The sequence below is a fragment of the Coenobita brevimanus genome, chromosome 102 (genome assembly GCF_032717465.1).
Source record: "Coenobita brevimanus isolate Jiangsu-jjx chromosome 102, ASM3271746v2, whole genome shotgun sequence".
NCBI classification, from domain to species: Eukaryota; Metazoa; Arthropoda; class Malacostraca; order Decapoda; family Coenobitidae; genus Coenobita; species Coenobita brevimanus.
Window position 1 is genome coordinate 16,933,275 of NC_137055.1, and position 12,875 is coordinate 16,946,149.

General features: G+C 41.3%; 1 protein-coding gene across 1 annotated transcript in view; it reads right to left on the bottom strand.

Moving 5' to 3' along the window:
- Positions 1-1,043: 1,043 nt before the first annotated feature.
- Positions 1,044-12,875, bottom strand: part of LOC145415400 (UDP-glucosyltransferase 2-like) — a 37,036-nt gene continuing 25,204 nt past the window's right edge. The window contains exons 3-4 of the mRNA XM_080284684.1: positions 11,251-11,349; positions 1,044-1,142 (exon numbers count right to left, since the gene is read on the bottom strand). Coding sequence (XP_080140810.1) covers positions 1,044-1,142; positions 11,251-11,349 — 198 coding nt within the window. The remainder of the gene's footprint in view (positions 1,143-11,250; positions 11,350-12,875) is intronic.

The following is a 12,875-nucleotide window of genomic DNA, read 5'->3' on the forward strand; positions in this document are numbered from 1 at the left end:
CCGAACTCCTGAGTAGTGTCAACCATGTCCATCACCAATTAGCATACTACCTCAGCAGGTACTGAACTTAGCTGGGATTCTGACTAAACTTTCACACTTTGATAAATTCAGCTAGACAATTGACTGATTATATTTGACATCCTCAAACTGTCTCAAGAAATCTTCGTACTGACTAGCTTGGTTACAATGTATGACCTTTCCAGCTGTCACTGATTACATCTATCAATGGTATTTACTCCTGAAACAACATCACTCCTGCCAAACCCTTCCTGTTACAAATATTTCATGAGTGGAAATGTGGGTTGGTGCATTTCTCATAGAGAACATCGTGGCATTACAGACAGTCATTTAAAGTCTTTTCTCGTCAAGATATAGGCTTACAAAACATGAGATCTCCTAGCACGCCCAGTCATATTACTGCCGTAATCTCTTTAACAAGAATTGTCACAATTTACTGTTTTTCTGACGAATCCTCTCATGTAATCTTCCACGCGAGTTTGGAGAGGGTCCAAGTGTTCACTGGGTTGTTTTGAATGCCAACACGCTCTGTAATGATGGTAACTCTCTGGCTTCTGAGGACTAGAGGACAGGATGCCCACTGCCTGATTGCGGTATAGCTCCTTCTGCTACGACTACTTGTGCCTCCAACATCGACATCATGCAGTTCAAACACAGTGGCTCAAAATTCCTGGAGGATCGAACACTTTGGGCAGAGCGACAGTTCCTGCAGTAATGCCGACATCCCTGCCTCTCGGGAGGTGGATGAGGCTTTGTACTGACGAAATTTCAATTTACTTTCATGAGCCATCAAATTTCCCTAAAGTTCAAACAGGCTCATGCATCTGCGTCTTCATGGGCCTGAGATCGCTGCAGACTCGGGGAGTCTGAAATTCACTTAGCGATGCCATTTTAGTTGCACTTAGCTCAACTTTAGCATGTTGATGTGACAGTCTGCTCATGTTCGGTTTCATTAAACAGCTTTCATCATGCGGCGATGACAATAGTTGGACGAATCACTGAGTTTCCGTACTCCACAATTGTTACTAAGACACTAGGTTCAATTTTTTGGCTGCGTTTTCTAAGAGGTTGCTAGCCATGAACTGGCTGTCAGCGTAGAAATCAGTAGTTAACCTGATCTCCGGCTGAATAGGCGAGAAAACCTGCAGTCATCTTTTCAATATCTCGAATATCCTATCAGGTCTTCCTGCTCCTAAATTCTTTCTCACTCGCCATGGAAGCAAGAATGGATAGTTCGTCTTAAAGAGGAACTTATCATCAAACATGTATCCAGCAGGTTAGTCAAAATTACAAGCTTTCCTCTCGGATACAAACTTAAGGTCCCCTTAGCTTCAACAGTAGTTTTCGAAAGGTGAAGCCCAGTACCATTTGAGATCTTTCGCGGTGCAAATACAACAGGTTAAATGGAAGGTTACCTTTTATCCTTGTCTATTAACGATGCGCTGTCAAGTATTTATCTTAATGATTTGGCCTTCCAACGCTCCTTGGGTCTGGGGCTGAGATACCGGGAGATGCCCATACTTTTTTTCAGTGACTGCCTGATAAATACATAGCTGAGGTTCATTGAAATTCATTTCCCGGTCTGACTGGTTAACTCCGCAGACCGTAGAAGAACCCTTCAGTACTTTCTTAACCACGTTTCTGCTGATATAAAGTACGGGAAATATGGCTTCAGATGAGTGCCATATGCTAGATCAGGTCACATAAAGAAAAAATGCCTGAAGAAGTCTTAGGATTAGAAAAGGGCCTGAAAAGGAGGAATGGGAACAGATTTAGAGGTAACCTTTCAGACGAGTCTGATTACACCTTCCCACAATTTGATTAGTGTCGACACAGACTTCGTATTGGCACAACCAGAAACATCTCGAAGCGATGTAAATTGAACACTGGCACTTGAATAGATGTTTTCAAAATGTGCCGAATGTACTCTAACCCGCAGAAGGTTATCGCAAGGTGAAATCATGAGCGACATTCTTAATGGCATATCCTGCGCGTTGTTACAAACACGAGGGATGACTGAACACTCACAGCTTCGGCTCAGAAAAAGAAATTCATTGTTAGGAAATTTCCCACTTCCTCGCTAAAAATTGTACATGACTTTATACACAACAAGTAGAGAATGTACTTTCCACGTAGCAGAAGTTGTGGTCATGAGACTTCAGATTTAAATTATCAAACTATTCATACGGGGTACGGGTCTCATCTGGTGAGTGGTCCAATTACTACGAGCAAAGCAGAGTACGTCAGTCTAGATACACATCATTCATCATTATCCTCTCACGCAAAGTAGTCTGGCTTAGACTTCCAGCTCAGGCTGAATAGCATCTTACGCAGGAATCCAATAGACACCACAAGCTTAGCCGCTATAGAACCACTTGCCTTACTAGACACTCGCAAGATAATTTAATTGGATATTCACCTTGACTTCCCACCACATCATTTCCAAGTAAGTTAGCGGTTACTTCCGAAGTGGCATTGGGAATATTCACTCAACCTGTAACAGTAATGCCGGCAGCATTGAGACAAACTAGACTTTAAATATCAATTTTGCCAATAGCCGGATAGAGAAGTATTATTCTCATTACGCTTAAGATTACTAACAGGAACAGTTCAACATTGTATCTAGAATCACTGAGTTGGGCATGTGGAATATAGCATGCCTGTATGCACAGATATATTGTAATTGCCGACCATTTCCTGTCATTAGTTGTGTCGTCCCATAGAGGACTGCAGCAGCATCAACCACCAGACAGGAACATGTCAGCATGAACTTTCTTGAGCATCTACCCTGCACGTTATTGCTCCGGCCAGCCAAAGCAGTGGAGTTCCATCATGCATTTACCTCTCAGCAGGTTGATCCATCTTTCTACTGGACAGCTAAGAATTGCTATCGGGACAATGCTGGCTGGCCGGAGGAAGGGGGCGTCTACCTGACTGGAGTATGTGATCGAATATTTAAAGAACGGGGCTGTCCACTTTTGTTCATTATCATGCTTGTTTCCAGAGAGACATTCTCTCCGTGAAGCTGACTCAAATTTACACAAGATGTACATTTACTTTTCTGAAATCTAGAGAAGTCCTGGCTATTTACTTTCAGCCTGAGAAGATCACATCTTGATTCTGCTTCCAGTTGCCTGTACTTGAGGCAACGTACTTCCAGTTTTAGTGGTTCTTTTAGGATATCTTCGTGTGATAGAAACTCCGCAGACAGATCAACTATGTTCATTCTTCACATAAGATCGAATAGGCTTACATTCCCATAGCATACTCTTGATGTCTCTCTCTCAACATTCTAAAAGTCAGAATATCACATTCTAGGGACGAAAATTTAACCACTGTTTCTAACAATCTTCTTTGATTTTGTCTCCGACCAGTTATCGGTGCGACAGCTTATCTCCCATGCTTATAAGTTGTCCTAAATTTTATAGTTTCATACATAGGCCTTAAGATATCAAGTTTAACGACATCATCAGATTGATCCATGAGGCACCCAAGAAAGTGCATAGCCACTTCGAGCATTACTGCAGTGAGTAATCGCAAGAAGTTCCAACACTTGAGGAAGAGGGGGGTGATCATTTGGCTGCCACCTGCATAAACTGTCGATGTTGGGGACGCAAAGGCCACTAATTGCCCCACTTACCGCAGGAACAACTGAAAATACTTGCCGCTCATCCAGACTATTAAAAGGGAGGATCAGTTGGGTAACATTGGACACATCAAAACATCAGAGTTGAGTTCCTCTCATGTCAGAGCGACCGCTGGAGTTCTCGGTCACTCTAGTCCCTAATTTGTGCCAGGTGGGATCTCAGCGGCTCCATTGAATACAGAGCCTGTTAGACTCCGCCCCAGCTAACGTAAGAGGAGACACTCAGCGCCTCCGCCTGAGGCTTGAAGATTGCCTCAGCCTCCAGACTCTAAAGCGCTGGGAGGCCTACAGGCTAAGCTAAGTTTGCCTAGCTAAAGGGATTAATCTGGCAAGTACTGTCATGACTGAATGTGCAGGAGCCTTCGTTTTGTAAGATTAGGAAACACAGTTTCCACAATCTGTAATGTCACCTCCAGATCTGTTTTAGGGACGATGAGCGTAGCAATTTCCCAATTGTTGAGCAGCAGTTTCGTTCATTCTTTGTTCTGCTTACATAGCCTATGATTTGCATCATCCTTTGACAGTAATTTTAACGCATCAGCGTATGCTTGCATAGATTGATCACGAGCGTGTTCTGCCTCAGTTCCCCCTTCTACCGTTATAGTAGAGTAAGTCGTCCCTTTCTGTTGTTCAGAGCGGGATTGTCAGCTCTTATGTCCCCATGGCTTCATTTGCGCTGTCCTTCTTACAAGTTGTATCAAGCTCTGGTGGCCCCTATATAATGAGCTCAGTCTCTACATTAATGGCCACTTAGATCTAATGCTCATTTTGTTCACATCTCTGTCCTCCCCTGTACAGTTATTGTGGAGTGCTCAGCAAGTCTCCAACCATCTAGATTCAGGACTCATATGATGTAATTTGATGGTATAACTGTTGTTGCATTTTTTCTGGTTAACTGTATAGCATTAAGGTGCTGAATTCTTAGGCCAAGTGGTAAATTTTGTCAATTCAGCTCTGCTAAAAGAAATATTCTTTGTCAGTCAATGCAAGATAATATTATTTTGTATCTCTAATAATTTATCTTGCGTTAACTGAGCATTACCCAGTGTATTTTCTTTTTAGCAGGGCTGACTTAGGTAAATTTACTCTTGCTAATTTCATGTTAATAGAGGCTATTGCAGTTAACCATATATTTAACCTGTTTTTTGCCATTACATTATCCTTATGAGTCCTGAATGTTTTGTTGTTAGTTTGAGCATTAAACTTTAACTTGTAATTTTACCTAACTCTTTTGTTTTGAACCTGGAACTTTACGGGACAGTAGTGATTTTTAGTATTCTCACCTAAAGTGTACATCATCTTTCTCTGTTCCGTAACATAAATTTGGCGACCTCTCATCAGGATATTCAGGATATTATCATAAGGATATTGCTTGATATTTTGTGACTGTGATTTATTCATGATGTCTACTATTACTACACTTGATGAAGCCAAAGATTTTTTGTCAAATGTGCAAACAGTGTTGGATGTAGAAAACAGAACAAAGAATGAACTTGAGCTTGCTGCTCAACAATTGGGAATTGCTGTTCGCTCTCATCATTCTAAAGATCAAATTGTTGACATGATTAATGAAAGCTTGTTTAATGTAACTCCTACAAATGAGCAAACGCAGATTGAATTAGCTAAGTTACAGCTAGCCCTGCAGGAGCCTCACGCTAAGGAGGCGGAGTCTCGTGTTAAGGAGGCTGAACTTCAAGCACGTGCTAAGGAGGCTGAGTCTCAGGCTCGTATTCAGGAGGCTGAATTTCAGGCAAATGCTAAGGAGGCGGAGTCTCAGGCTCGTATTCTGGAGGCACAGATACAGGCACAAATTGAACTTGCCAGGATTCAGGCAGACCATGAGTATCGCATGAAACAAGGTGGAACTGGATCATCTAGCTCTGATGATTTTGATGTGGCTAAAAATGTTAAACTTGTCCCTCCTTTTAATGAATCTGATTTAACAAAGTATTTTCAGTTGTTTGAGAGGGTAGCTACAGGTTTTAATTGGCCAAAAAAGTATTGGCCAGTACTCCTTCAAACTGTTCTCGCCGGTAAAGCTCAAGTAACTTATGCATCTTTGCCTCAGGATCAATCTGATAATTATGATGTCGTTAAGAGCTTGATTCTTAAGGCCTATGTGCTTGTTCCTGAAGCCTATAGAGTAAAATTTAGGACAACTTATAAGCAAGATAAGCAATCCCATGTTGAGTATGCAAAAATCAAAGAAGATCTGTTAGAGCAGTGGTTAAATTCTAAGAATGTGGATTCTGATTTTGGTAAATTTAAGCAGATGATTTTGCTGGAGGATTTCAAAAGGTGTATTAGTAAAGATGTAAGCCTATATCTTGATGAGAAAAGAATAGATAATTTGTCTGATGCTGCAGTTTTAGCTGATGAATATGTTCTCACTCACAAGAGATATCCTAAAGAAAAAGGGAAAGCTGAGAGTAAGTACGTTGCCTCTACTCAGAGTACAGGTAACAGGAAAGAGAATAAAGATGATGTTTCTCAGGAAGTAAATACCAGCTTCACCTCTAGATTTCAGAAAAGTAAATGTACTTATTGTAGTAAGTTTGGTCATACTACGGAGGAATGTTTCTGGAGACAGCGTGATGTGAACAAAAAGGAGTCTTTAAATATTCAGTCAATTGGTCTAGCGTCCACCCTTGAGAGTTTCCATAATTCTTTAACTGAGTTAATTGAACCTGCTTTGAGGGGTAAATTAAATTCTCATGATGGAGCTCCTCTTTTGAGCAGTAACGTGGGTGACACTCTCAAGAGTTCATGTGCTAATTTCCTGTCTGGTGGTTTTGTCAGTCCTCTGGACAGTAATGACAGGAAATCAGTTAAAATATATCTTGATACAGGTGCTTGCCATTCCCTTATGCTGACCAGTGTTCTAGACTCTAATGTTAATTCCTCTGATGAAACTGTAATCTTACAAGGTGTAGGGAATAATTACTTCTCTGTCCCTCTGTGCAGAGTGAATTTAGAGTCTGGTTTTGCTAATGGTTCTGTTATGGTTGGGTTGGTTGAGATATTCCCAATGTCAAGTGTAACTTTCTTACTTGGAAATGATATTGGTGGAAGTCAAGTGTGTCCAGCTCCTCAGTTGTCTAGTAAGCAAGTGGCTGCGGCCCAGGATTGTGGTGTCCCTGATGTGTTCCCTGCATGTGCTGTCACTAGGGCTAAGTCTAAAGTTACTGGTGATTTAGAGGATAATGATGATGATGATGTTATCCTAGCTGACACTTTTCTTGCTAATTTGGACCACTCACCAGATGAGGCAGTACCCCGTAGTGTTGATAATTTGTCTCGTCAAGAGTGGTTGAGTTGCAGGTTGCTGACCCTGAGTTGAAAGGTCTAGCTAACTCTGCTTGCAGTGAGGAAGAGTCAGCTGGTGCTTCTACTTGTTATTGTATAAAGTCAGGAGTACTTATGAGGAAGTGGAGACCCCCAACAGTATCAGCCGACTGTGAATGGGAGGTTGTACATCAAGTTGTCATCCCTCGTGTTTGTAGGCAGGATATCATTAGAGTGGCTCATGATTCCAGTTTGGCAGGAAACCTTGGAGTTAGGAAGACTGTGGCACGCATTTTGAAACACTTCTACTGGCCAGGTATCTTCAGGGATGTTTCCTGGTATTGTAAGTCTTGTCACACCTGTCAAGTTGTGGGGAAGTGTAATCAGACCGAAAAGGTTGCACCTCTAGTTCCCATTCCTCCTTTTGAGGCGCCTTTCACCCGTGTGTTGGTGGATATTGTGGGCCCTCTTCCTAAGACTTCTTCAGGATTTTCTTATGTGTTGACCCTGATTGATATGGCTACTCGTTATCCTGAAGCCATTCCACTTAGAAATATCTCAGCAAAGAACGTGGTTAAGGAAATGCTAGGGTTCTTCACAAAGTTTGGTCTGCCCAAGGAGGTACAGTCAGACCCGGGAAGTAATTTCATGTCAAATGTTTTCAAGCAGTCTCTGAAAGAGTTGGGCATCTCCCAGATCACGTCTTCAGCTTACCATCCCCAGACCCAAGGAGCGTTGGAGAGATATCATCAAACACTCAAATCGATGCTCAAGAAATACTGTTTGGAACATCAGAAAGACTGGGATAAAGGTCTTCCATTTGTTGTATTTGCCGCAAGAGAATCTCCAAATGAATCACTGGGCTTCTCACCTTTTGAACTACTGTTTGGCCATGAAGTAAGGGGACCCCTTAAGTTACTCAAGGAATGCTGGCTGTCGGAGGAAGATGACGTCAACCTGCTGGAGTATGTGATGAAGTTCAAAGAACGGCTGTCCACTGCTTTACAACTGGTGAGAGAGAATTTAGGAGCTGCTCAGGAGAAGATGAAGACTTGGTATGAAAAGAAGTCCAGGTTACGCCACTTTCAGCCAGGAGATCAGGTTTTGATTCTGCTACCAGTTCATGGGCAACCTCTTCAAGCCAAGTTTAGTGGTCCTTATTTTGTGGAGAAGAAACTCAGTGATGTCAACTATGTCATCGCCACACCAGATCGTAGAAAGAACAAGCAACTTTGTCACATCAACATGCTAAAGTTATATCACAGGCGGGATGAAAATAATCCAATCTGCACTGTAGCTGTTCCACCCGAGTCTGCAAGCGAAGCTCTCCCATGCAGCATGAGCCTGAGTGATAGTTTGGGGAAGAATCCTGATATCATGAATGATCTCCAGACTAAGCTTTCTCATCTACCTCCCGAGGAAAGGCAGGAGTTGTCGGCATTACTGCAGGAGTACCTGCAAGTGTTCCGTGCCACTCCAGGAAGAACCACTGTGTTGATGCATGATGTCGATGTTGGAGACGCAAAGCCAATTAAATTGCCTCCTTACCGTGTGAACCCAGTGAAAGTTCCTCTCATCCAGAAGGAGCTTGGCTACCTGTTGGACCACAAGATGATTGAGCCCTGTCAGAGCGAGTGGAGTTCTCCTGTCACTCTAGTCCCTAAGCCAGGGGGGTCACAGCGGCTTTGCATCGACTACAGACGTGTTAATCAGATAACCAAAACAGACACTTACCCTCTCCCTCGTGTGGAAGATTGCATAGACAAGATCGGAAAGGCTAGGTACATAAGTAAGTTTGATTTGTTAAAGGGATACTGGCAAGTAACTATGACTGAACGTGCTAGGGAGATCTCATGTTTTGTAACACTAGGAAAGACTTTTGCATGTTCTGTAATGCCAGATGGTATGAAGAATGCACCAACCACATTTCAGAAGCTCATGAATGTTGTAACAGAGGGTTTGGCAGGGTGTGTTGTTTATATTGATGATGTATTAATCTTCAGTGACAACTGGAAAGATCACCTATGCCATGTCAGTAAATTTCTTGAGCGTTTGGTTCATGCTAATCTTGTAGCTAATTTATCAAAGTGTGAGTTTGGTCAAGCTAAAGTTCAGTACCTTGGGTATGTAATTGGTGATGGACATGTTGCACCACCAGGAGCTAAAGTTCAGGTTATAAGTGATTTTCCCAGACCTAAAAGTAGGAAAGAGCTACAAAGATTTTTGGGAATGGTAGGTTATTACAGGAGATTTGTTCTTAACTTTTCAATTCTCGTATCACCACTTACAGACCTACTGAAAAAGGGAGTTAAATTTGCCTGGACCGATAACTGTGAATCCTCTTTCAACAAACTTAAAGCTATCCTATTAAGTCAGCCAGTGCTCGCTACTCCAAATTTTGCTAAGCCTTTTAAGATGGCTGTTGATGCAAGTGATACAGGAGCTGGGGCTGTATTGCTGCAAGAGGATGATCAGGGTATTGAACACCCTGTATCTTATTACAGTAAGAAGTTCACTCCACCTCAAAAGAACTACTCAACTATTGAGAAAGAGCTTTTGGCCTTGATTTTGGGTTTACAGCATTTTTCATTTTATTTGTGTTCTGGTTTTGACCCCATAGTCATTTATACCGATCATAACCCACTGAAATTCCTTAGTAAGTTTAAAGATAAAAATCAGAGATTGACAAGATGGAGTCTTCTTCTTCAGGAGTATTCATTAGACATACAACATGTCAAGGGGAAAGAAAATGTTATTGCAGATTGCTTATCTAGACTTTAGACAGATTGTTTTAGAGTAATAAGAAATTTCCTTTGTAAATTTCTTTTTCTTTGTGGGGAGGTGTTACATAGCCTATGATTTCATCATCCTTTGTGTAATTTTAACGCACAGTATGCTGCATGTTTGATCACGAGCGTGTTCTGCCTCAGTCCCCCCCTTCTACCGTTATAGTAGAGTAAGTCGTCCTTCCTGTTGTTCAGAGCGGGATTGTCAGCTCTTTGTCCCCATGGCTTCATTTGCGCGTCCTTCTTACAAGTTGTATCAAGCTCTGCCGGCCCCTATATAATGAGCTCAGTCTCTACATTAATGGCCACTTAGATCTACTCCTCATTTTGTTCACATCTCTGTCCTCCCCTGTACAGTTATTATTGTGAGTGCTCAGGAAGTCTCCAACCATCTAGCAGCTGTGTGTAATTTGAGTATAACTGTTGTTGCATTTTTTCTTGTACTGTATAGCGTAGGGTGTTGATTCTTAGGCCTGGTAACGTTTTTTGTAATTCATGTAAAGTTCTTTGTCAGTCATCATTAATATTATTTTGTATCTGTAATAATTTATCTTGCATTAACTGAGCATTACCCAGTGTATTTTCTTTTTATCAGGGCTGACTTAGGTAAATTTACTCTTGCTAATTTCATGTTAATAGAGGCTATTGCAGTTAACCATATATTTAACCTGTTTTTTGCCATTACATTATCCTTATGAGTCCTGAATGTTTTGTTGTTAGTTTGAGCATTAAACTTTAACTTGTAATTTTACCTAACTCTTTTGTTTTGAACCTGGAACTTTACGGGACAGTAGTGATTTTTAGTATTCTCACTTAAAGTGTACATCATCTTTCTCTGTTCCGTAACAATATATATATATATATATATATATATATATATATATATATATATATATATATATATGTGTGTGTGTGTGTGTGTGTGTGTGTGTGTGTCGGGGGAAATAGTTGGTGTTAACCCTTGTAGCACTCTTTAAATAAGTGAAAACAAAGGTTATTCATATGATAAGCTCCACTCGTCTCGATTACTGCTATCAGCCTCTTTTTTTTCTTTTTTCGTTTTCTTGCATACATGCATCTCTCTCTCTCTCTCTCTCTCTCTCTCTCTCTCTCTTCTGATGGTACTACCCTGGTCACCGATGTGCTGGCATGTTTCCTGCACTACAGCTTTCACACTTATTCTGCTAACCTAAACACTATCCTTTTAGTTTTTGGAATTTTACAGTGGATTAGGTAACGGACACTTTGCCTTTCATTTACAGAACTAGTCAATTACAGAACGAGACAACCACAGAACTAGTCAATTCTGGATCTCTCCTTTTTCAGATTTCTTTCTAATTTTCAAGCGTATTGTGTCTAGACGATTGTAAAAGAACAGATTATGATTTGGTATCTCCAAATTTCATTGAATGTGAAAGATTTGCAAGCTCTCAGCCACTTTTTACTTTGTATTTATCAAGCAATGCCACCCTATTAATTAATGGTTCGCCTGTTGAAGGAGTAAATCTATTTTACCTTGCGTTCCTGAGGGATGTCTGTGGCCTTGACGATGCTGCCCAGGCTGAATAGTATGACACCAGTTTCCCCAGCACCAGTCACAAACTCCTCCAGGTCCTGTGACACGAAACAAGAGCTACAGTATAACCTAAATCAAAGGAATATATTTCAGTTAATTATGTTTTTCGTACGCGTCTCTACCTTTGCGACAGATTTTGTACCCATGGCTTTTGCCGCCCAGTATGTCAACATATCTCAATTATCTATATCATCTGGATAAAAAACAGTATGCATGTACTCCTAGCACCTTAAAACCGGTATAAATGCCTGCTAGCATAATTTTCACCTAATATACCTGTCTGAAGAATAACAATTGAAATGACCTTTGATTTGTCAATTCATAGTAGTTCAGGGTCATTCGTACTAACCTTGGCCCATTCAAGTCGCTCATATCAATTCAGACTTCGGTCAATTCATGAATCATGTTTGTCCGATGAGGTTCAATCAGGCCCAGCTGGACCTATTAAAATTTACGCCCATCCAAACCGTTCACGATCATTTAGGTCAGGCAGGTACAATTATGCTCAATCAGATTATTTAGGTCTGCTCTGAATCATTCATTTCTAGTTATGCCATTTCGGTTTAATATACGTCGAATCTGATATTTTACACTCATTCACTCTGTCATGTCATTTCATGTCATTTCAGGATCTTTCCACGTCAGATATTTCATATGAGGTCCACGGTGGCACATTAATGTCTTAAATCCATTCAGGATATATACTTTCATTTCAGCTTCCCAAGGCCAGTTCTGTGGATGTGGGTCTTTGCACTGTCGTTCTATCCATAATCCTCCTTTTGGAGGGTGTTGACAGCCGAGGGGCGTTTATGTTATTGGTTTGATCTTCTGCATGGGTTCAGGCTGGTTGTTCATCCCGGTAAGTTTTTCGTCCACTCACTTTGAAGCTACCAAGAGAAGTCAAACCTCTCCATGGCCTGGACGATATGAGGGGTTTCCTGCAATTCATTCTGTTCGCGTCCACATGATCCTGTGGAAACAACAACAATAACAACAAAATAAGGCAAGTACATGGCCTTTCAGGGCCATTCAGATCCTGTCTGGGCTTTACATAGCCTTTACATCCAGTATGGTCCTATCAGAGTAGTAAGGGTTCAGTCATACCCACACAAGTCAGATTCGATCCAGTTTTCATTTCAGCCATTTCCAGACCCGAGGTGTTCAGTTATTGATTATTTTGGACAATTTTGGTCCTTAGGTCACTTCAGTTCTGTGAAACTCACTTTGGTAAAAAACAAGGGATTCAAGTCATGCTAATGTAATTGTGTGACAAAAGTCAGCCCAACGAGTGAGAGAAATAAGTGAAGTGGTTCCTGGGATATGACACTGCAGGTCCTCGATTGGATGTGTGGAAATGGTTGGGCGACACGGGGCCTTTCATAGGTCACAGTGCTAGGGTGAGGAAAAACGAATGATATAAGTAAGGTGGAGAATAAAATTAAAAATAAGTAAGGTGATGGAAAAAAAAATAAGTAGAATGGGAAAAAAGAAAATGCAGCCAGTATTTGCTGAACTGGTGAAAGGTGGCGAATATGGGCATTGGGAATAACCTGGTACAGGAGGA